This window comes from Nycticebus coucang, chromosome 17 (genome assembly GCF_027406575.1).
Source record: "Nycticebus coucang isolate mNycCou1 chromosome 17, mNycCou1.pri, whole genome shotgun sequence".
Taxonomy (NCBI): Eukaryota; Metazoa; Chordata; class Mammalia; order Primates; family Lorisidae; genus Nycticebus; species Nycticebus coucang.
This window is the reverse complement of record NC_069796.1, coordinates 80,882,718-80,906,883: the sequence shown is the minus strand read 5'-3', so window position 1 is coordinate 80,906,883 and position 24,166 is coordinate 80,882,718. Positions and strand designations below refer to the sequence as shown.

At 39.9% G+C, this 24,166-nt stretch overlaps 1 protein-coding gene across 4 annotated transcripts in view; it reads left to right on the top strand.

Moving 5' to 3' along the window:
* The window catches only part of UIMC1 (ubiquitin interaction motif containing 1), a 122,856-nt gene extending 98,922 nt beyond the window's left edge, over positions 1–23,934 (top strand). For all 4 annotated transcript variants that reach the window (XM_053566389.1, XM_053566387.1, XM_053566385.1 and 1 more), the window contains 5 exons: positions 17,626–17,704; positions 19,974–20,145; positions 21,613–21,676; positions 22,933–22,969; positions 23,505–23,934. In XM_053566389.1, coding sequence (XP_053422364.1) covers positions 17,626–17,704; positions 19,974–20,145; positions 21,613–21,676; positions 22,933–22,969; positions 23,505–23,715 — 563 coding nt within the window. In that variant the 3' untranslated portion in view covers positions 23,716–23,934. The remainder of the gene's footprint in view (positions 1–17,625; positions 17,705–19,973; positions 20,146–21,612; positions 21,677–22,932; positions 22,970–23,504) is intronic.
* The last annotated feature ends 232 nt before the right edge of the window (positions 23,935–24,166 follow it).

The following is a 24,166-nucleotide window of genomic DNA, read 5'->3' as shown; positions in this document are numbered from 1 at the left end:
CTTCAATATGTCAAAATCTTTGGTGATCTTGTCTTTAAATTCGTTGAATTCTTGAGAGAACTTTTGAATTTCTCCTCGAATTTCCAATTCCCACTTTTCCTCCATTCTATTAATCTTATTTGCAATCCAAACTCTGAACTCGATTTCTGACATTTCGGCCATCTATTTATGAATGGGATCTTCAGTTACATCTGCCATATCTTTCCTTGGGGGGTGGGGGGAGGGGTTGATCTACTTGGGTTATTCATGTTACCAGAGTTTTTCTGCTGATTTCGCCGCATGATTATTTTGCATCATTTGACTAGATGAGTGAATAAAGAAAAGTTGCATTCGGGTCTCCAGGAGTAGTGATTAACCAGCCTTTTGCCCAAATGCTGGGACTGGTGTCTGTACATCTTCCCCTGGAGCTTTGCCAAGGATCCGTACAGTGCTATGGGCCTGAGAAACTGGGGACCTGCTTGGTGTGGTGGGGCTAAGTGTCTCTGTCTTGTTTTTAGCTGGTCTCTGTCCGAACCTAGTGCATCAGTTACTCTGCGTTGAAGTCTCAGCTGTGGAGAAATACTAGAATTATTCACCCTGCCCCCCAGAGGCAACAATTGGAAAAGGAAAATCAAACCTTCCTACAACTACACACGCAAGGTTCCACTTGGATAGTCCTTGGGCGATTGGCCTAGTTTAAGAGGTCCAAATCAATTGTCTCAGTCAGCACCTGTCTCAGGTGGGAGAGTTTAAAAGGTCTGTGGCAACTAGATCACAAGGGTCTGCTGACAACTCAACTCAAATATGACTTGCTCCAGTGCTCTGTGAGGTCAGGAGGACCCACCCACCAAATAGATTAGTCTGGGAAGGTTGATGCCTCCTTCCCTGCATTGCACCTCTGTCACACTTAGTCACTGATAAACCCCGTAGGGCTGTGGCCCAGTTGCCTCCAATGAGCAGATACTCCAGGGGTTTGCACCTGCCTGAATCACAGGGAATATCTATGTTTCCTCAGCCAGGCCGCTACTCTCTGCCACTATCTGGTGGGGGTGGGAGGGGGTGAGGCCTCAGGCACTTGGAGGCTGGGGCTGTTTACTCAGTTCTAGCCCCGCCCCCGATTGATGTTACTGACAGAACAGAACAACTTTGCGGAATTTGTTTCTGTCCTGGCTAAATTCCCCTGCAGAGGAGAAGCTGTTTTGAGTTCACAGAACCTGTGCCTCAGGCCCTGTTTGCTGCTGCCTGGTAGTTTGTATTCGCAGCAGGGTTAGCTGTCAATTCTAGCCTCCTGCCCTCCTTTGTCTAGGCTGATGATCCCCTGGGGGTGGGGTGCATCTTAGGCTCAGTAAAGTGGTCTTTTGGGTCAGCCCTGCCCTGGGAGTCTGCCGGCTCTGTGCGTGCGTTTTCTAGTCCCTGCATGCCACTCAGGCCGGTATTGCCTCAGGCAAACCCTTTACTCACAGGGCCTGTGTTTCTGTTCCAGATCTTTGCCGGTGGCTGCCACCAGAGAAGATGCCCAGCCTCCTCTGGTTGCCCAGAGAGACCGGGTATGACTCCAGAATATGCAAGGGTGAGCCCTGTTGTTGCCAAAAATGGCTGCTGCTCTGTGCCTTGGGGCACTGCCGCTCTGGCATGGTTCCCTCTCAGCTAACCGTCCCCTCCTCACTTCTGTGCTGCAGAATCAGCACTGGCCAGCAGCAGTCCATGCTCTGTCTGCACCTGTCGAGATAATACCTAAGAATCTAGACTCCTGGGGGACAGGCTTCCAGACCTCAGAGTGAGAGTGGAGGGGAGTGCTAAGAGCTCAGAATTGCAGGTAGAGAATATATACAGTTTTATATAGTTTTATGCCTGGCAGGAGAGTACCATGGCACCCTAGTAGGGGAAGTAGGTCCAGTTTTTAGATCCACTGTACGGATCCTTGGCAAAGCTCCAGGGGAAAAGGTAGGTCCAGTTTTTAGAGGGTCTCTCCTGTGGGATATAATGGAAGGACTTTTGAACTCTGCTCATTTGTTTATGGGGTACTCTGAGCGTTCTCATGGGGGAGGGAACTCCTGTTCGCTTGGCGATGGATTTTGTACCTTTTGTTTGTATCCTTGGGGTTGCAGCTCACCTCAGCAGGGTTGATGTGTGTTCTTCAACCTTCTCTCTTGGCGCAACTCTAATCTGCCAGGTTACTTGCTAAATTTGTGTCCTTTAACTCTCCTTCTGGACAGGAGCCTCTATGGAAAGCTGGCTTCAGTCAGCCATCTTGTCTCCGCCCTCCCCAGAACATTCATACTATATAAATTGTGTGGTAAACAATATTACATGTTTCTTTCTTTTTTTTTTTTTTTTTTGAGACAGAGTCTCACTCTGTTGCCCTGGGTAGAGTGCCGTGGCATCACAGCTAACTCCTGGGCTCAAGCGATCCTCTTGCTCAGCCTCTGGAGTAGCTGGGACTACAGGTGCCCCCTACAATGCCTGGCTAGTTTTTCTATTTTTAGTAGAGACAGAGTCTCACTTTTCTTCAACCTGGTCTCAAACTGCTGAGCTCAAGAGATCGACCCACTTCGGCCTCCCAGACTGCTAGGATTATAGGCGTGAGCTACTATGCTGGCCCAAGATTTTCATGTTTCTTAAATAGTTAGGAATGGAATTGCTAGGTTATAAGTACAAACCTTTTCCCAAGGTAGTTATACCATTTATGTTTCCACTAGCCATTTATGAGAGTTTTAGATGTTTTACATCTATGCCACCATTCGGCATTCTCTGGGTTTTTAACCTCTAAATTTTTGCCATTTTAGTGGGTACGTAATGGTATCTTACTGTGGTTTTGATATCCATTCCTTTGATGATTAATTGTGGTGAGCACATTCTTTATGTGATTATGGGCTATGGAGTATTTGTTCAAATGATTTGTCCATTTTTAAATTGGATTTATTTGACTTTTTATTTTTGAAAAGGGATTTGTTTTTTTTGAGACAGAGTCTCATTAACGTTGCCCTCAGTAGAGTGCTGTGGCATCACAGCTCACAGCAACCTCCAACTCTTGGGCTAAGTGATTCTCTTGCCTCAGCCTCCTAAGTAGCTGGGACTACAGGCACCCTGGGACTACAGGCATAGTGCCTGGCTGTGTTTTTGTTGCAGTTGTCATTGTCGTTTAGCTGGCCCAGACCAGGTGTGAACCTGCCAGCCTTGGTGTATGTGGCTGGTGCCGTGCTATGGGCACCGAGCCTGAAAGAGGGATTCTTCCTATGTTCTGAATACCAGTTATTCACTAAATATATGTCATTAAAATATTTTGTACTAGTCTGTAACTTGCCTATTGTTTTTTTAAGTTTTTGAAACATAGTCTTAGTTTGTCACCCTCAGTATAGTGCCGTGGAGTCATAGCTCACAGAAATCCCAGACTCTTTGGGCTCAAGTTATTCTCTTGCCTCAGCCTCCCAAGTAGCTGGGACTACTGGTGCCCACCACCACACCTGGCTCAAGCTGGTCTCGAACTCGTGAGCTCAGGCAATCACCAACCTTGCCCTCCCAGAGTGCTAGGATTACAGGCGTGAGCCACCACACCTGGCCTCCTATTCATTTTCTTAATGATTATTTTGATGAAAAGAACTTTTAAGATAGTCTAGTTTATCAATTTTTTGTCCTTTATGGCTATTGTTTTCTGTTTACATTTATTGACTTTTATTGATATATATGGTGTGAGGTAGTAGGTGAGGTTTCTTACATGGGGAAATCTAGTTATTCTAGCTCAGCTTATTAAAAGACTTCTTTGTCTCACTGGATTGCTTTGATGCCTTTGAAAATCAACTGACTTTATAAGTAAAGGTTCTTGTCCAGGTTCTCAGTTAAATTTAATTGATCTGTTTATCCTTATGCCTATACCATAAGTGTCTTGGTTATAGTAGCTTCATAGTAAATCTCAGTCAAGTAGTGTTAAGTTCTCCTGTTCTTTTTCAGAATTACAGTGGATATTCTAGTATTTTGCATTTCATATAAATTTCGAGCCAACTTATAAGTAGAGTGTTTAATTTCCAGTTTTATCTCTGGTAATATTCTTTCCCTTGAGGGGGTATGTTACCTGATAGGACAACTAGATATGGTTTCTAGTTTATTCCTACTATTTGCCTGTTACCTCTTTTTTCATTCATTAACTTTGGACTGATCTGTTTTGGTTTTGTTTGTTTTTTTATTTGTTTGTTTCTTTTTTTTTTATTGTTGGGGATTCATTGAGGGTACAATAATCCAGTTTACACTGATTGCATTTGTTAAGTAAAGTCCCTCTTACAATCATGTCTTGCTCCCAGAAGGTGTGGCACACACCAAGGCCCCATCCCTGTCCCTCCTTCCCTCTCTCTGCTTTTCCTCCCCTCTCTCTGCTTTTCCTCCCCCCTCTCTGCTTTTCCTCCCCCCATGACCTTAATTGTCATTAATTGTCCTCATATCAAAATTGAGTACATAGGATTCATGCTTCTCCATTCTTGTGATGCTTTACTAAGAATAATTTCTTCCACGTCCATCCAGGTTAATACGAAGGATGTAAAGTCTCCATTTTTTTTAATAGCTGAATAGTATTCCATGGTATATATATACCACAGCTTGTTAATCCATTCCTGGGTTGGTGGGCATTTAGGCTGTTTCCACGTTTTGGCGATTGTAAATTGAGCTGCAATAAACAGTCTAGTACAAGTGTCTTTATGATAAAAGGATTTTTTTCCTTCTGGGTAGATGCCCAGTAATGGGATTGCAGGATCAAATGGGAGGTCCAGCTTGAGTGCTTTGAGGTTTCTCCATACTTCCTTCCAGAAAGGTTGTACTAGTTTGCAGTCCCACCAGCAGTGTAAAAGTGTTCCCTTCTCTCCACATCCACACCAGCATCTGCAGTTTTGAGATTTTGTGATGTGGGCCATTCTCGCTGGGGTTAGATGGTATCTCAGGGTGGTTTTGATTTGCATTTCTCTAATAGATAGGGATGATGAACATTTTTTCATATGTTTGCTAGCCATATTCGTCTGTCTTCTTTGGAGAAGGTTCTATTCATGTCTCTTGCCCATTGATATATGGGATTGTTGGCTTTTTTCATGTGGATTAATTTGAGTTCTCTATAGATCCTAGTTATCAAGCTTTTGTCTGATTCAAAATATGCAAATATCCTTTCCCATTGTGTAGGTTGTCTCTTTGCTTTGGTTGTTGTCTCCTTAGCTGTACAGAAGCTTTTCAGTTTAATGAAGTCCCATTTGTTTATTTTTGTTGTTGTTGGAATTGCCATGGCAGTCTTCTTCATGAAGTCTTTCCCCAGGCCAATTCCAGTGTTTTTCCTATGCTTTCTTTGAGGATTTTTATTGTTTCATGCCTTAAAATTAAGTCCTTTATCCATCTTGAATCAATTTTTGTGAGTGGGGAAAGGTGTGGGTCCAGTTTCAGTCTTTTACATGTGGATATCCGGTTCTCCCAAAACCATTTATTGAATAGGGGGTCTTTCAAGACCCCAAGGTATGTTCTTGTTTGGTTTATCGAAGATTAGGTGGTTATAAGATGTTAGTTTCATTTCTTGGTTTTCTATTCGATTCCAAGTGTCTATGTCTCTATTTTTGTGCCAGTACCATGCTGTCTTGACCACTATGGCTTTGTAGTACAGACTAAAATCTGGCATGCTGATGCCTCCAGCTTTATTTTTATTACTAAGAACTGCCTTAGCTATACGGGGTTTTTTCTGGTTCCATACAAAACACAGAATCATTTTTTTCCAAATCTTGGATATTTGTTTGTTTTTGTTTTTTTTCTTTTTAAATTTTCTTTTCTCAAACTCTACTTGAAATATGATATAAAATTTTTTTCCCTGTAACAAAATACAGAGCATTCCGTGTTACAAACACACTGTCAATATTGGATTTAGAAGCTTCTCCTGACTCTCACATGTGCATTGTGGAAAGGGTGAGGTGTTCATGCTAAGTGTTTCCCCAGTGAGTGGGAAGGGGCCTGATGAGATGGAAACCAGGAAAACAAACCAGATGCCCTGAATGAACATCAATTATTCATGAACCGCTATCAGCATAGGGGTGGGGGGTTTTGCTGAGACCGTTGTAAGTGGCGATGAGTTGGCATGTTAGTTTGCTGGGGCTGCCATAACAAAATACCACAGTCCAGGAGGCTTAAATAACATAAATTTACTTCTCATAGTTCTGGAGGCTGGAAGTGTGAGATCAAGGTGTTGGTAAGTCTGGTTTCTTCTGAGGCCCCTCTCCTTGGCTTGCAGCCTGCTATCTTCTAGGCTTTGCCCTCACATGTCTTTCCTCCGTGCACACACATCTTGGTGTTACTCTGTATGTGCAAATTTCCACTTTTTTTTTTAATTGTTGGGGAATCACTGGGGGTACAAGAACTGCTTGCATTTGTTAGGTAAAGTCTCTCTTATAATTGTGTCCCATTCCCAAGAGGTGTATCACACCCCGTGATTCCCCACCCCCCTGTTTCTTGTTTTTTGAGATTGAGTCTCACTCTGCTGCCCTGGGTAGAGTGCTGTGGCATCATCATAGCTCATAGCAACCTCAAACTCTTAGACTCAAGTGATCCTCCTGCTTCAGCCTCCCGAGTAGCTGGGGACTATAGGCCCTGCCACAGCACCTCGCTAGTTTTTCTATTTTTAGTGGAGATTGGCCTCTCAGAGTGCTAGGATTACAGGTGTAAGTCATCATGCCCAGCCTGTGTTTTTATTTTTAATATTTATTTATTTACTTATTTTGAGACAGAGTCTCCCTCTGTGCCATGGCATCACAGCTCACGGCAGCGTCCAACTCTTGGGTTCACACGATCCTCTTGCCTCCGCCTCCATAGTAGCTACGACTACAGGCGCCCATCACAACACCCAGCTTTTTTTTTTTTTTTGCAGTTTTTGGCCGGGGCTGGGTTTGAACCCACCACCTCTGGCATATAGGGCCGGCACCCCACTCCTTTGAGCCACAGGCGCCGCCCCACCCAGCTTTTTTTTTTTTTAGAAGCAGGGTCTCCCTTGCTCAGGCTAGTCTCGAACTCCTGAATTCAGGCAGTCCATCCACCTTGACCTCCCAGAGTGCTAGGATTAATTAACATATGGGCATGAACCACTGTGCCTGTCCTGTGTTTTTAATTTTATCTCCTGTAGACAACATACCACTGGGTCATGCTTTTTATGCCTTCTGATAATTTCTCATTTTTAATTGGAAAACTTAACATTTAATGTAAGCATCAATGTAGTTGGATTTAGGTTGACCATCTTACTGAGTTTTTTGTTTGTTTGTTTGTTTGTTTTTGTTTTGCTTTTTTGAGATAGAGCCTCAAGCTGTTGCCCTTGGGTAGAGTGCTGTGATATTACAGCTCACAGCAACCTTCAACTCTTGGACTCAAATGATTTTCCTGCCTCCACTCCCCAAGTAACTGGGACTACAGGCGCCTGCCACAACGCCTGGCTATTTTTTGGTTGCAGCCGTCATTGTTGCTTGGTGGACCTGGGCTGGATTCGAACCCACCAGCTCAGGTGTATGTGGCTGGCGCCTTAGCCACTTGAGCCACAGGTGCTGAGCCATCTTACTGAGTTTTTGTCCTTTTGGTTTGTCCTGTTTTTCTTTGTTATCTCCTTTGATTATTTGAACGCATTGGGAATTACATTTTAATTTATTTTTTTAAAGCTATACTTTGTGTTTTTAGTGGTTGCTTTGGGAAAGTAGATTTTTTTATAGTCTGCTTAGAATTAATACCATTTTACAAAAAGCATAGCGGCCTAGTTATTATGTATTTGACTCCCCTCTCCTTTCTTTTATGCTATAGCTGTAGTATGTACATGTATATCTACATACATTATAAGTACTAGAAAGCAGTAAGCTTAGGCAATCTGCCCATCTCGGCCTGCCAGAGCACCAGGATTATAGGCATGAGCCACCATGCCCAGCCCTAGATACTCTTGTGCAAGCTGAGGATACATGTACTCGCCTGAAGCTTATGTTCTTATAAGGGAAACAGATAGTAAATAAAATTTAAGAAAAATGAGGCAAGAACAGGGGATGGAGAGTGACTACAACAGAGGAAAAAGGAGAGGGTTTATTAAGTAGAAAAATCAAGGGAGACCTCATGAGGTGATATTTGAAGAGTCATCCCAGGTAATGGAAACAAATGTAAAGACCCTAAATCACTAGTGTGTTTGGCAGGAAAGCCTCAACAACTGAATTAGAGTAAGCAACAGGGAGAAAAGAAGAGATAAACAATGATCAGATCATGTGGAGGTTTTGCACTTTGTTCTAAATATGATGAAAAGCCATGGAGGAGTTAAGAATAAAGGAGTGATATAATCTAACTCTGGCTACTATGTGAGAAATAGTCTATAGAGAGGAGCAAAAATGGAATCAAGGAGACTAACCAGGGGACTGTTGGGTTATTCCAGGTAAGATTTAATGTTTGTTTGGATTGTAGTGGTAGCTGTAGGTAAAGTAGTTGTCAGATTTGGGGATATTCTGAAGGTTGAACCCACAAGATTTGTTGGAGTGTGAGAGGAAGACAAAGACTAAGGCAAAATCAAAGTTTTGCCTCAAGCGAACGGGTTAATAAGATGTTCGTTTTTTTCAGAGCAGGAACACTGGGCCAGGAGCAGGTTTAGAGAAGGAAATTAGGAGTTTGGTTTTGCCTGTAACTTGTGGATGTCTAGTGAATAACCAAATAAAGATGTTGCATAGTAACTCTGATATACAAGTGTAGAAATAATCAAGTGAGAAATATTATAGTATACATATTTCTATACTGAGTGGAATGATCTTTTAAGAAAGGGAAAATCTGATGTTTCAGAGGAGATGATAACAGGAAGGGAATCCTCAAATTAGGCAAGAGGCATCAGGATTCAGGGTCAAATTGAAAAGTTGACCTTACATAGCCCTGTGGACAGTTTATCCAGTGTAATTGGAAGTGAAAGCAGAGTTTATGAGTACAGGTATAGATTGATTTAATAGTTTTGGTGATAGAATATGGGAATTCTCTGTCAAAAGTACTTTTTTTTTTTTTTTTTGAGACGAGTCTTACTTTCTCCTCCTCGGTAGAGTGTCATGATGTCACAGCTCACAGCAATCTCAAACTCTTGGGCTTAAGCAATTCTCTTGCCTCCGCCTCCCAAGTAGCTGGGACTACAGATGCCCACCACAATGCCCGGCTGTTTTTTTGTTGTAGTTGTCATTGTTGTTTGGCAGGCCCAGGCTGGGTTTGAACCCGCCAGCTCTGATGCATGTGGCTGGCAACCTTGCCACTGAGCTATAGGCGCCAAGCTAAAAGTAGTTCTTTAAAGGTTGGTTTCATTTTAGAAAATTAGTTAATATACTGTGTTTATAGGACAAAGACCACATGATCGTCTAAATTGACACAGAAAAATCATTTGACAAAATTTGACACTCCTTCATGATAAATACACAACAAACTAGGAATAAACAAGAACTTCCTCAACCTGATAGAAGATATCTTTGAAAAACGCACAGCTAACATCATATCTAATGGTGAAAGACTGAAAGCTTTCCTTAAGATCAGAAACAAGACAAGGATGACTGCTCTTACTACTTCTAGTCAACATAGTACTGGTGGTTCTAGCCAGGACAATTGGTAAAGAAGTGAAGTGAAAGACATTCAAATTGAAAGGGAAGAAGTAAATTACTCTATTAAACTATTTTATCAGATGAAATTTTATATAGAGACAGTCCTGAAGAATCACTAAAATAAAACAAACCTCTAGAACTAATAAATGAGTTTAGCAAGTTTTCAGGATACAAGGTCAATATATAAAATTAACTATTTTTATACACTAGCAATGAACAATCTGAAAATGAATTTAAGAAAACAGTTTTATTTAAAATAGTATAAAAAAGAATACTCAAGAATACATTTGACAAAAGAAATATAAAATTTTACACTCTGAACTATAAAATAATATCAAAAGAAATTAAACAAGATCTAAATAAATGGAAAGACATTTTATGTGTATGGTTCAGAATACATTGTCAAGGTGACAGTGTTCAGCAAATTGATCTACAGATTTAAAATCCCCTCTCAAAACTTCAGCAAACTTTTGCATAAATTGACAAGCTGATTCTAAAATTCATAGGAAAGAACAAGGGATCGAGAATAGTCTTGAAAAAGAGCAAAGTTGAGTGTTCACACTTTCCAATTTTACAACTTACTAATCGAGACAATGTGGTTCTGGCATAAGGATAGAAATCTAGGTCAGTGGAATACAAGTGAGGGTCTGAAAACAAAACCATTTATGGGCATTTTTGACAAGGACATGAAGACAATTCCATTGAGGAAGAACAGTCTTTTCAACTGAATATCTACATTCAAAAGAATGAAGTTGGACCTTACTCTATATATAAAAATTGATCAAAGACCTAAGTGTAAGTGCTAAAACTTTGATAGTTGGCCACAATGTCTCATACCTGAGTTTCCAGCTACTCAGGAAGCTGAGATGGAAGAAGCATATGATCCCAAGAATATGAGTCCAGCCTAGGAAACATAGGGGGACTTTTTCTCTGAAAATAAAAAAAAAATTTAATTAAAACATTTTAAAAACTCTTGACAAAACTTCAAGAGTAAAACTCTTGAAGAGTAAAACTTCAAGGGTAAAACTTCATGACAATACATTTGACAGTAGATTCTTAGATATAATGCCACACAAGCAACAACAACAACAAAAACAGGCGTATTGGACTTTATCAAAATTAAAAACTTCTGTGCATCAAAAAGACATCAAGAAAGTGAAAAGATAACCTACAGAATGGGAGAAAATATTTGAGAAGGATTTAGTATGCAGAATGTATAAAAAACTTAAACCACTCAGCAACAAAAAGACAAATAGCCTAATTACAAATAGCTAAAGGACTTGCATAGACATTCTCCAAAGAAGATAATTCAAATGGCCAGTAAGGTCATGAAAAGATGCTCAACATCATTAGTCATAAGGGAAATATAAATCAAAACCACAGTAAGGGATGGGCACTGTGGTTTATGCCTGTAATCTTAGCACTCTGTGAGGCCAAGGCAGGTGGATTGCTTGAGCTCAGGAATTTGAGACCATCCTGAGCCAGAACCAAGACCCTGTCTCTAAAATTAGCCAGGTGTTGGTGGCAGGTTTCTGTAGTCCCAGCTACTTGGGAGGCTAAGGGAAGAGGATTGCTTGAGTCCAAGAGTTTGAGGTTGCTGTGAGCTATGATGCCACAGCATTTTACCCAGGGTGACAAAAGTTGAGACTCAGTCTCAGAAAAAGAAAAAAAAAACACAGTAAGATACCACTTCACACCAGGATGACTATTTAAATAAATAAATAGATAAATGGAAAATACTCAGTGGCGAGGACATGTACTAATATAGTACATTGTTGGTGGGCACGTAAAATAGTAGGTATAGCCTACTGGAAGAAAGAAATGAAATACTGTTAATTAATGTGCTACAAAATGGGTACACTTTGAAAACATATATTAAGTGAAAGAAGTCAGACACAAAAGCCTATATATTGTATGATTCCATTTATATGACATACCCAGAATGGCCAAATCCATAGAGACACAAAGCAGATTAGTGGTTGCTAATTTGAGGAAAAATGGAGAATGACTGCTAATGAAGAGGGAAGAGGCTACATAGCTTGGGTACCATTCTAGATGCAGAGGACAAAAGTTGATTCATATTATACAGTGGATACCTTAGAGCATTAGGCTTACTAATCCCTCAGAACCTGTCTTGAGAAAGGCTGAGATGGTATGATCCATGCAAGTAGATAACCGAGGTCAACAAACTGAGGGCCCAGAGTATTGTATGGATCATATCTTGGGATGAACCTACACAAACTGGATCTTCATATAGTTCAGTCTAATACAGGCATCCTCACACTTTTTAAACAGGGGGCCAGTTCACTGTCCCTCAGACCGTTGGAGGGCCGGACTATAGTTTAAAAAAAAATTGTGAACAAATTCCTATGCACACTGCACATAACTTATTTTGAAGTAAAAAAACAAAACAGGGACAAATACAATCACACCGCCTCATGTGGCCCACGGGCCGCAGTTTGAGGACCCCTGGATTGAAGTCACCAAGAATGATGGCAAGAGTAGTGAGGAAAAAGACAATAAGTTGTATATTAAAATTTTTAGCAAATGGTCAGGAAGTGGTAGGACAGGGAGTAATAAGGAGGACAATAGACTATTACATCAGGGTAAAGCGTATGTGTGTGGGGGGAGTTACACAATGGTTTGCGCTTCAGACTAGTTTTTCCAGTAGGTTGGAAGCAGCCATGTGAGGAGGATTCTTATTCCACTCTCTGAGGTATTATCCCACGGTGAGACCTTATTCCAGGTCTCATAGCACTGTGGTGTATGGAAGAAGAAATGTCCAATACTTGAGAAGGTACAGGAAGAAGCCCAAGACAACCTTCTTTTAGTTAGAGCAAAGAGATGGAGAAAACTTTCACAGAGGAGGCTGAGAATGTTCGGGATTTTGCTGATCACAGATGTGATTTCAGAGGGCAGAGTTATTTTAAGGGTAGAAGTGGGAGATTGAGGGAGTGCCTGTGGCTCAGTGAGTAGGGTGCTGGCCCCATATACCGAGGATGGAGGGTTCAAACCCAGCCCTGGCCAAACTGCAACAAAAAAATAGCCGGGCGTTGTTGTGGCGGGTCCCTGTAGTCCCAGCTACTCATGAGGCTGAGGCAGGAGAATCGCCTAAGCCCAAGACCTGGAGATTGCTGTGAGCTGTGATGCCACAGCACTCTACCAAGGGCAACAAAATGAGACTTTGTCTCTAAAAAAAAAAAAGAAGCAAGAGATTGCGTTGGATTAGAAAAGATGTGGAAATGATAATTCAGGTGATGAGGGATGTCACAGGAGGCTTGGATTTCTTGTAGTGCGCAAGGTAAAATTAAGATGTGATAGGATTAGTCCTGGTTATCTCTTAAAGGAATAGCACTATCCTATGGTACTTCCTTATTATTATTATTATTTATACCTTTACCCATAGGATATCATTTCTGCAATGATAGAAATGTTCTATATTTATGTTGTCGCATACGGTGGTCGCATGTGGCTACTGAGCATCTGAAATGTGGCTCATGGGACTGAGGAGTTCAATTTTAAATTACTGATATATTTAACTCTAAGATTTAAATTTAAGTAGCCTAATGTCTCAAAGAGTGGTAGATAATTAATTCTAATGAAAACCTTTGTATTGAGACTAGTCTTTCAGGCCATTTATTAAAGGGAGGCAGATGTGCAGGTTGAGCACCCGTTCTTCCCCTTATATTCCACTGAGGGAGTACTAGGCTGGAGGAGGGGTGGTGTTAGCTGGAATGCATGCAACTCTTGCTTTCTGTTATTTTCTGCTGAGGTGGTTTCAAGATTAACAGAGACAAACTGAGAAGACTTTTAAGTACTGTCATTCTGTCAAACCTTCCTTTTGTATATATAGTTTCCACTTTCCTCAAGGAGCTGTTGTCATCACTATTTACAGTACTAGGCCATATGTTTTTATTTTTGGTTACTTGTTATCTTTGAATTTTGGAAACAAATGTGCTGATGTTTATATAGTATTGATAATTGTTCTGTAATGCTTAGGCTACTTGTCCATTTTGTTTGTAAAAATTAGTATGGAAACCGCTTAAGACTACACAAACTAAATTATAGGCTGTTTGATGGGTGCTGTTTCTAAGGATAGGGTTAATTAAGTCTCTGGATAAGGATAGGAAGTAAATCTGGAAGAATATTAATGAGAATTATATAAACGAGCTGAAGGTTTAAAAAGAAGAAAAAAGTTGGTGGTGCCTGTGGCTCAGTGAGTAGGGCACCGGCCCCATATACCGAGGGTGGCAGGTTCAAACCCAGCCTCCGCTGAACTGCAACCAAAAAATAGCCGTTATGGCGGGCGCCTGTAGTCCCAGCTCTCGGGAGGCTGAGGCAGAAGAATCACAGAAGCCCAAGAGCTAGAGGTTGCTGTGAATCCTGTGACATCATGGCACTCTACCGAAGGTGGTAAAGTGAGACTCTGTCTCTATAAAAAAATTTTAAAAAAGTTTAAGAAAAGGAAAAAATATAAAAAATAAAAATAATTAGGCTCGGTGCCCATAGTTCAGTGGTTAGGGCGCCAGCCACATACACTGAGGGTGGCAGGTTTGAACCTGGCCTGGGCCTGGTAGACAATAATGACAACTGCAACAAGGAAATAGCTGGGTGCTGTGGCAGGTCCCTGTAGTCCCAGCTACTTGGGAGGCTGAGGCAAGAGAATCGCTTGAGCCCAAGAGTTTGAGGTTACTGTGAGCTGTGACACCACAGCACTCTACTGAGGGCGACATAGTGAGACTTTGTCTCAAAAAAAAGAATTATATAAATGAGTAATAACAACTAATGTTTGCTGAGTGCTTTCTGTGATTTGAATGCTCTTACAGCTTTGGGCTATCTGAAAAGATTGTCAAAATCTATCAGGATTAGATATTATCATCTCATTTAACAGCTAAGGAAACTGATACTCCGAGAGGTTACAGAATTTGCCTAAGACCACACACAGCTAGTAGAAGCCCATCTTGGACACATTCTGCCCAGCTCTAAAGCCAGTGCCCTTTACCACTTGATAGTATCACTTCTTTGTATTTTAACAGTGCCAAACCGTAGTGCTAACTGTACATCCTTAAGGTATTCCCCATCGATAGAATATAAGCAGCTGAACAAAGACTCTGCCTCATAAGGTACATTGAAGATTTTCAATAAATGATTATTTGAAGGAAAGTTGAGCAGGAAATAGACAGGCTTCTTTGGTAACATGTCACAGTTTTCTGTTCCTGGTCATGTCCTTTACAACTGTATTCCCGTGACTTGGATAAAGATGTAGAAAGCATACTGTCATATTAAGCAGATGACACAAAGCTGGAAAAGAGGTAATAACAGATGACAGAGTTAAGACTACAGACAATCTTAACAGATTGGACTGTTCAGCTGGAAAAGAACAGGGACAAATATGAAGTCCTGTGTTAAAAGAAAAGTACGCAACAACTTAGTTGCCCATGTACAGAATTAAGAGTCCAGTCTTGACAACATTGTATTTTAAGATGATTTGGGAGAATAGAGATTGGATCTTAATTGTCTTTAAGATATTTAAGCTAGTAGTATACCAGGATTGTCGATAAATCAAACATACCCTTGCCTGAATTACTAGACTAAGCGTTCACAAGAGATAGCTCATAGTTCTTCTCGCCACTTTACTGGTTAGACTGCTTGTTAAGTGTTGGGTTCAGTTTGGGGTGCCACACGTATTAAGGAAAACCGACAAATTGGATTTTGTCTAGAGGAGGTTAATTAGGAAGGTAAACTTGAATATAGGATCTAGGTTCTATCCTGGGTTTTACTGCTTATAAGTTGTGATAGCTTGGTGGAAATCAATCCTCCTCAGTTTGTTTCCACCCTGTTAAAATGGGAGGAAAGTAATAATACCAATGTGGAGGATCATCATAAGGATTAGAGTTAATCTAGGCACTTCAAAGGTTCTGCAGTCTGAGTCTCAATTGGATTGGTTTAGTAACTATGTATGGTTCCTCCTCTGAAGAAAGTTACATTTTATTTTGTAAGGCAGACAGGTGAGTAAATCCAAGATTTTAATGTAGCTTGTTAAGTGTTCAAAGAGCTGATTTGTGGAAAGTTGGATAAATTTATTCATATGGTCCTAAGTAAATGCAGGTTGAACCATATTACTGTGTAGCAATAGAATGGGGTTTCCCTGCAAAGACTTGAATTTCCTCTAGTGAAAGGGTATAGTCAGGTTGAAATATGATTACTTGTCAGAGATGTTTATAGAAGGCATTTTTGTATGAATAGAAGGTTGGACTGGAAAAGTAGGCAAACTGTGGCCTGCCATGGGCCAAGTCTAGCCAGATACCTGTTATTGTAAATAAAGTTTTACTGGAACATCACACCCATTTATGTATTATCTGTGGCTGCCCTCCTATTACAATGGAGTTAAGTAGTTTTGACAGAGACCATATGGCCTGCTGAGCCTAAAATATTTACCATCTGGCCCCACAGAAAATGTTTGTTGACTCCTAAACTAGATAAATATTTTCCAACCTAGGTTGTTTTGTGAACCAGTAACCTTTCTAAATTTTCTGGTGTTGGAGATTTCAGGTGTTAAGAAGAAGGAAGGAAGGGTTTGAGTGAAATAGTTACAGTTTTTCTTCTTTTTTTTTTTTTTTGAGACAGTCTCACTATGTCGCTCTTGGTAGAGTGCTGTGGCATTACAGCTCACAGCAACCTCAAACTCTTGGGTTCAAGCAAGTCTCTTGCCTCAGCCTCCCAAGTAGCTGGGACTACAGGTACCCACCACAATGCTCAGCTATAGTTTTTCTTATTGCGAAGAATAAAGACCAGAAAACACTTGATTAAATAACCTCCAAGATTTAAAAGATGTCTGTGGTTTTATAAGTAGGTATCTTTTGATGTGAGAGTTTTTGGACGTAAGCTAAAGTTACCTCCACTAGAATTGGAGGTGGTCCTAGTACTGTGGAAAAAACTGGCTGTATAAACTGTTTTGAGCTGCAGTTTCTTTTATTTTTTTATTTTTATTTTTTAATTAAATCATAGCTGTGTACATTAATGCAATCATGGGGTACAACGTGCTGGTTTTATGTACAATTTGAAATATTTTCATCAAACTGGTTAAAATTGCCTTCGCAGCATTTTCTCAGTTATTGTGTCAAGACATTTATATTCTACATTTAGTAAATTTCCCATGTACCCTTGTAAGATGCACCATAGGTGTGGTCCCACCGATTACCCTCCCTGCACCCATCCTTCCCCCTTGCAGTTTCATTTCGTTTTTTTGCTGGGGCCGGGTTTGAACCCGCCACCTCCCATATATGGGGCCGACACCCTACTCCTTTGAGCCGTGGGCACTGCCCTGCAGTTTCTTTTCTTGTAAATGGATTATTTTGTTGAGTTTTGTAAAGATTAGAGCTTATGTACTCAAATGTAACTATTGTTACCATGTTTCAGAGTAATTTATTGGCATGTATGTCATACCAGACAGAATATTGGTTGAGAAAGTATAAATCTCTCCTTTGAGTACTGCCAGTTGGGGTAATACACAGAAATCTTTCTTAGAATGGACTAGATTTTTAGATTTCATGGCTTAGCAAACAGGGGGATATCTTGTAGCTGAAAGTTTTGGTACAAATGTTACAGTTATTCTCAATACCAAAAAGGCTGAGACTTGTTACAATGGACTCCTCCAAGTAGGACTTTTTTTTTTTTTTTTTGAGACAGAGTCTCACTTTGTCCCCCTCTGTAGAGTGCTGTAGCATCATAGCTCACAGCAACCTCAAACTCTGGGCTCAAGCAATCCTTTTCCCTCAGCCTCCCAAATAGCTGGGACTACAGGTGCCCGCCATAACTCCTGGCTATTTTTAGAGTTGGGGTCTTGCTCTGGCTCAGGCTGGTCTCGAACCCATGAGCTCAAGTGATCTGCCTACCTTGGCCTCCCAGAGTGCTAGATTACAGGCGTGAGTCACCATGCCTGGCCTGGAGTAGTATTTTAAACTACTTTTTCCTATATGTTCTGCTGTTTATATTCAGAGTCTGTCTACTGCTAGGTAACAATATATGTCTATGTATTTTTTGTTGTTTTTGGAAGTATTGACTCGGAGACAAAAAGAGGCCAAGATCAAGAGCAACAGTGGGACAGCTGCTCAGACTTCCTTAGACACTGACAAGTAAGTAGGTCTGCTGTGTTCACAGAATGCTGTGTAACATACTACCATTGCTTAGATCAAATAAAGAGACCGGTTTTTATCTTGCCCTGTACTTCTTTTTTTTTTTTTTGGCCGGGGCTGGGTTTGAACCCACCACCTCCGGCATATGGAACCAGCGCCCTACTCCTTGAGCCACAGGCGCCACCCGCCCTGTACTTCTTTGGCCTGCCAAATTTCTTACTCTCAGTTTCTGTTATTTAGTAGACTTTGTATCCCTTTTCAAGACATTGAAAACAATCCTGCCACCTATTCCATTTCCATATTGTCCTTAGGTTTTTAAAATTTGCATGTTGGTTTTGGTGCTTTGGGGAAGCAGTGAACATTTTGCTGTGTAATAGTACAGAAGTTGAATTACAAAACGTTAGGCAATGTAGAAAGCTTTCTTGAGGGTTGTGGGTTGCAACTTGACTAAGAAAGCTTATTCTGGGCGGTGCCTGTGGCTTAAGGAGTAGGGCACCAGCCCCATACACCGGAGGTGGTGGGTTCAAACCCGGCCCTGGCTAAAAACTGGAAAAAAAAAAAAGCTTATTCTAATGAAGCAGTCAGGTGTAGGAACTGCCTCCTAAAAGTAAAGAAATTACCAAAAGTATGTTAGAGCAGTTAGTCACTAGGCAGAAACTTTTATCTGTGGAACACAAATCTTAGATCCTAAATTTCAGGTCTGTCTTTCCCTAATCCAGTTGAGCAGAGCTGATGACTTCTTCTCTTGGAATTCTGCTGTAGTGTAGATACTCGTCTAAGACTGTATTCTTCATATCGTATTGCAGTAATTTTTTTTTAACATTTCTGTGTCCCTGTCTAAGCCATGAGTTATTTAAGGCTAATATTTGCTTTCATTCATGTTTGTATTCCTAACCTCAAATAAAATGTGTCTGTGACAGCATAACAATAATACCTATTTGTTTAGCACCAGCTACATGCCAATTACTATGCTAGGTGCTTTATTTACTTTATAACTCTCAAAATCGTTGATAAGGCAGTTATTCTTTTTTTTTGCCACTGTAAAAGGAAGAAGAAATTCTTTTTTTAAATAAAGAAATGAAAAGAAGTTATATGTAATTGGTTAAGATCATGTGGCAGGAAGTGGCTTAGTCTACCTGACTCTAAAGTGCCTACATCTTCCACAATGCTGCTGTCTCTCATGTAGTAGGGAATTAATAAATACTTTTAATTAATAAACTTTAACAGGAATACTAGTTTAGTTTTTTTCATTAGACAGGGTTTGGCTTGTATTCTTTCAGGTAATTAAATACTTGAGAGGCTTATTTCTTCTATTTTTAAATATCTCTAGAGAAATTCTTCCTTAGAACTAATCCAAGTGTCTCTTGCTGTAGTTACTGAATAATGCCAGAAAGAGAAATCCAAGATAGCATGCTTTGGAAAGTTTTCTTTTGCTTCTTAAAACTAAGATGATCTTATGAACCAGGCAGATCTGAGTTCTGGCAGTTATTCGCTATAGGACCTTGGAGAGCATAGTTCCTTCCTGATGGGTCTGAAAAATTGAGTAGTTTTGTTTAAAGGGCCTTGCATAGGTTTTCACCACAGAGAAAAAAATTTTTTAATAAATATTCATTTTCTTTCTTTTCATCCAACAATTCCATTTTCACTGAGACCCAATAAGCCTGACCTCAAGGACATAACACTTTTTCCTTAACTCTGCTGTAAATAAAAAGATAAAAATAACTGTATATAGATATAGATAGATATAGTTATGTAAAAGCCTCTGGCAGAACCACATGGTTTTGGTAACTTCCTAGTTGATGTTACAGGTTGTAGAATTGAGGAAGTCAGCATATAGACAGACAAGTTCATCACCTGATAAAAATGTCATCTTGATTTATGCTCTTGGTATTCCCTTTCTGTTGAAGTTTTAGCTTCTCATTGAGAAAACTATTACATTTAATTTCAGAAGAGTTTGACAGAACATTTTATGTCTGAAGAGCAAGCAGCATTGTTTGAGATAGTTAGAAGAGCTAATTTCATTACCATCCCACTGCTGCAACAGCAGGGTACAGAGAAACAGCCAGGGAAAACGGCTAATCACTCAATCCTTTTGATTGGCATCAGATTAGTTTTATTGGTGATCCCACTGAGTGAATCTGCATTGGTTGACATGTCTCCTTTCCAGAATAACTTTGAGATGTAATAACAGAATTTCAAACAAATCCAGGAGCCCAGAGGCAAAAGCACATCTTAAAACTGTGTTTCTCCCTTTCTTCTGATTGGCTAGGAATGAGAAGTGTTATCTTTGTAAATCCCTGGTCCCATTGAGAGAATATCAGTGTCATGTAGACTCCTGTCTCGAGCTTGCAAGGGGTGACCAAGGAGATGGGTCTACAGGGAGAGGTAGAGCATGCTCAGCTGTGGAGGAGAAGTGGCAGCAGAGGCTGAGGACCCCAAAGGTATGTGTGGAGTGTTTTGTGAAAGGTCATGTAACCCTCCTGATTCTCAGTTATAAGAGGCCACAGTTCTGTTCTAGGCTGTTTCCTCTCTTCTCTCTTCCCTCTTTCCTCCTATTTACCTTAAATAATATTTAATTTTTAATTATTTTTTCTTTTAATTTGAAAAGTAGTATTAATACATTGTTCATTGTAGAAAATATGGAAAATTCAAAAAAATTAGAAGAAATCATCACCCATAATTTAACTACTCAAAGATAACTTTTTTTTTTTTTTTTTAATTCTAGTTCCAACACTGGGAAAGATAACTTTTAATGTTTTGGGCTATTTTCTTCCCATCTTTTTTTTTTTTCTATGCATTTTTAATATAATTGACACCTCCCACATATATGTACATACACAGACAATACATACTTTTTATAGTACTACATTATATTCTGTATTATGCATAGTACTATACTATACTTATAGTTTTCTTTCTCAGATTTATAAAAACTCAAGGTGGGCCAGACACAATGTCTTACACCTGTAATCCTAGCACTTTGGGAGGCCAAAGTGGGAGGATCACTTGAGGTCAGGAGTTCGAGACCTGCCTGGACAATAGTGTGAAACCCCATCTCTTCAGAACAAAACAAAACAAAAAAACTTAACAGTGTAGTTAGTATTAAACCATTCTCATGTTTTTCGACATTTAGGTTCTTTCTGATTCTTTTGTAGTATATGACTGTTTTTAAAACATTAATCAGTCTTTGTACCATTGATTATTTCTTTAAAATAGATTTCTTGAAGTGGAGATATTAAGATTATATAGTTAATCTTTAAACATTTTAAAGTTTCTTGAAACATACCACCAGATTGATTTCCTAAAAGGATATCCAATTCATACCCTAGTGCCAGGAAAAAGCAACTCTGTTGACTTCCTTGTATGCCTAGCTTTAAAAAGCTATGGAACCTGGTCACTGGGAAGATGGATGTGCTTCCTGGGCTTTTTGATTAGAGATCTGGAAGAGCATGTCTTGGCTTTAAGATCAAAGGTGTAAAGCAGCAGCTCCATATTCCAGGATTACTAAGAAAGCAGTCATTCGACACTAAGATAGAGAAGTCATTGTCATGCCAGAAGACGGAGAACTATGAATGAGGGGATTTCAAGGAGGTGATTTGGCATTCTGCTTTATAGGTAAATTCTTAGTTATATCATACAGCTGGTTTATTCTTCTGGCATCACTTCTGTAGAAGCTATCTTGAAACTTACTATTTTAAATCCATAGTATTCTTGGCACAGAGATGCATTCTCTTTATACAGGTTGCTTTTATACTTGTGTATCTTCCTTTATTGAGAAGCAAGACTTTCCTAGTGCTATACCCCCATACTTTTTCTCTTCTATAAACAGATGTGATCTGGGCTAAGGAAGTTATAGTTTAGATTCTGTGCCATGAAGTAACCCCTTCGTAAATTTTTCTCTGTCATAGGAAAGAGGCCATAGTGAAGGACGACTCCTTGGTCTCTTGGAACATTCTGAGCACAAGACTATAGGTGAGGAGCCCAAGACCAGTTTTCTGAGCTTTTCCCTAAGGCCTTGTGAAGATAACCACTGCCAACCCCCTATTTGTTGAGGTTATATGGGTGCACATTTGACCCAATCAGCCAGCCTTTGAGACTCAATCTAGGTCATCTCTCTCTAAGAACAATGAGAGGTACCTTATCTTATTCATCATGTGTTTCTTTTTAGGCTTTATAGAACCTAGGATCAGAATTGCCTATTGAACTGGGAAAAAAAAAACATTTTCAAACCACAAGGGAATGACACAAGCTCCAAGTATAACGTCTAGAGCAGCAGTTCTCAATCTGTGGGTCGCAATCTCTTTGTAATAATGAAAATACATCCTGCATATCACATAATTTACATTACGATTCATAACAGTAGCAAAATTACAGTTATGAAATAGCAATGAAAATAATTTTATGATGGGGGTCACCACAACATGAGAACTCTATTAAAGGGTTGCAGCATTAAGAAGGTTGAGAACCACTGTCCTAGAGGAACAGGTATGGAAGACTAGACATGGAGACATTATTGCCACCTCCTAATGATTTATGCATCATTCTTATGTTACCTACCATTAGCTTAGCATCCCAACCCATGCTTCTAATGAATTGTACATGGTAATTCTGCCTCTTTATGCCTAGTACTTAGGGGGCAGTAGATACCAATTTCATAGGTTGTAAGGATTATATCTAATAAAGTTCCAGACATACTTCCTGGCATAAGTAGGCTCTTGATAAATGTTAGCTGCTAATATTACTGTTGTTTTAGTTGCTATTGTTAAAATTCACCACCTGCAGTTGGAAGAGGAACTTCTCCTTAAGTCTGGTGAGAGCTACTTACCTAGTTCTAATAGTTCACTCCCACCAAGAAAATCTGTTATGCCTTCTGATGATTGTAAAAAGGCAGTCTCTCCAAGCCTTATATCCTGCTGCCTCCAGGTCGCCAGGTTGTGAATCTCTGCAGGTGGCAGATTTCCTTTGGCAGCTTCTTGTTCCTCAAGTCCAGATTTGAAATAAATTTATTCAGATGTTGTTCATTCAGAAGTGTTCATCTTGGTACCTCTGCAGCTGAGCCTGTTGGATGCCAATACTGACTTCATTGGTCTGAGAGATTAGGGATCTGAGCTACTTGGATAAGCTCGATGAGAAGCAGTATCTACTGCATAGGAAGCATAAGATCAGTGAGAAGTGGTGTGATTACTAACAACACTACTAATATTATTACTTTTTCTTTCCTATCACAGATGCAGAGACCAAGTCTTCAGAAATAGGAGCCTTCAGGTGAATTGGGATATATGCCGAAGTATGACTTTTCAGAACTGCTGAGTTCTGAAAAGTACGGGCCTGGTTCTGTGTTCTGTGTGTAGTCTGACATTAAAACTGTTGCCACAGAAATCACTGTGGAACTGTTATGACCTCTCTCTATATATACAACTCTGATTCTCATTTATCTAGGCTAAGAACTAGATAGATAGCTCAACTCACTCATTGTATTAAAACAAACAGCAAAAGCTATGTTTTATTCCCCTACCTCTATTCCTATCCAGTCCTGGTTTTCTGACCTGGATTTCAAGCAACTTGGGAATTTGAGTTTGAATCCTCATTCTCTCAATGCCTATCTTGTGTGACTTTAACTATATGATTTACCCAGTAACACCATCTTTGAAAAGGGAATGATGGTACTTATCTGGCTAGATAGACTTTTACAAAGATTATCGGTACTAATAATATGTATAAAGGCTCCTGGTACAGTGCATAGCATGTCCTTGATGCTTAGTAGGTGTATATTGAATCTAAATTTTTCTCTTCTTATTAGGGTACCCTCACCAAAGGAAGAAGAGGCAGGCTGCAGCAGAGAGATGCAGAGTTCCTCCCCACATCTCAACTTAAATGAGTCTCCTATCAAGTCTTTTGCTTCCATTTCAGAAGCCACAGATTGCTTAGTGGACTTTAAAAAGCAACTTATTGTCCGGCCGGGTAGCCGGACACAGACCAAAGCTGGCAGAGGAAGAAGGAGAAAATCCTAAATTTTTAGGGTCCAAAGGTTGACAAAATCATTAGCAATAGGATAGGTTCAGTAAGCCATAGTGGGTTCCCGTTTATAGTTGAGCAAGTTTTGACCCTGCAGTTTTTACCACCAGCACCTGCTCAACATCCTGGTTTTTGTTTTTATGATCTATACAGACAGCTGTGTATTATAATAGTCTATTTGAATTTACTTATAGTTAAAAGAAATTTTAAATATATTTATGTTTGTATGAAATCTTATTTCAGTAGCTGGAGATTTTTGTCTTTTTTCTGCAGTGTTACAGGGTTTGGGATGGAAATATTTAAATTGTAGAAGTAGCTTATCAGACTTATAAATTACATGTGTTTCTGAATGACATATCACCTATGTGTTCACTTAATGTGTAGTGCACCCTTGACTGTTTCTGACATTCTGGAAGATGCCAGGGGCATTGAATCCTGCTACGTATT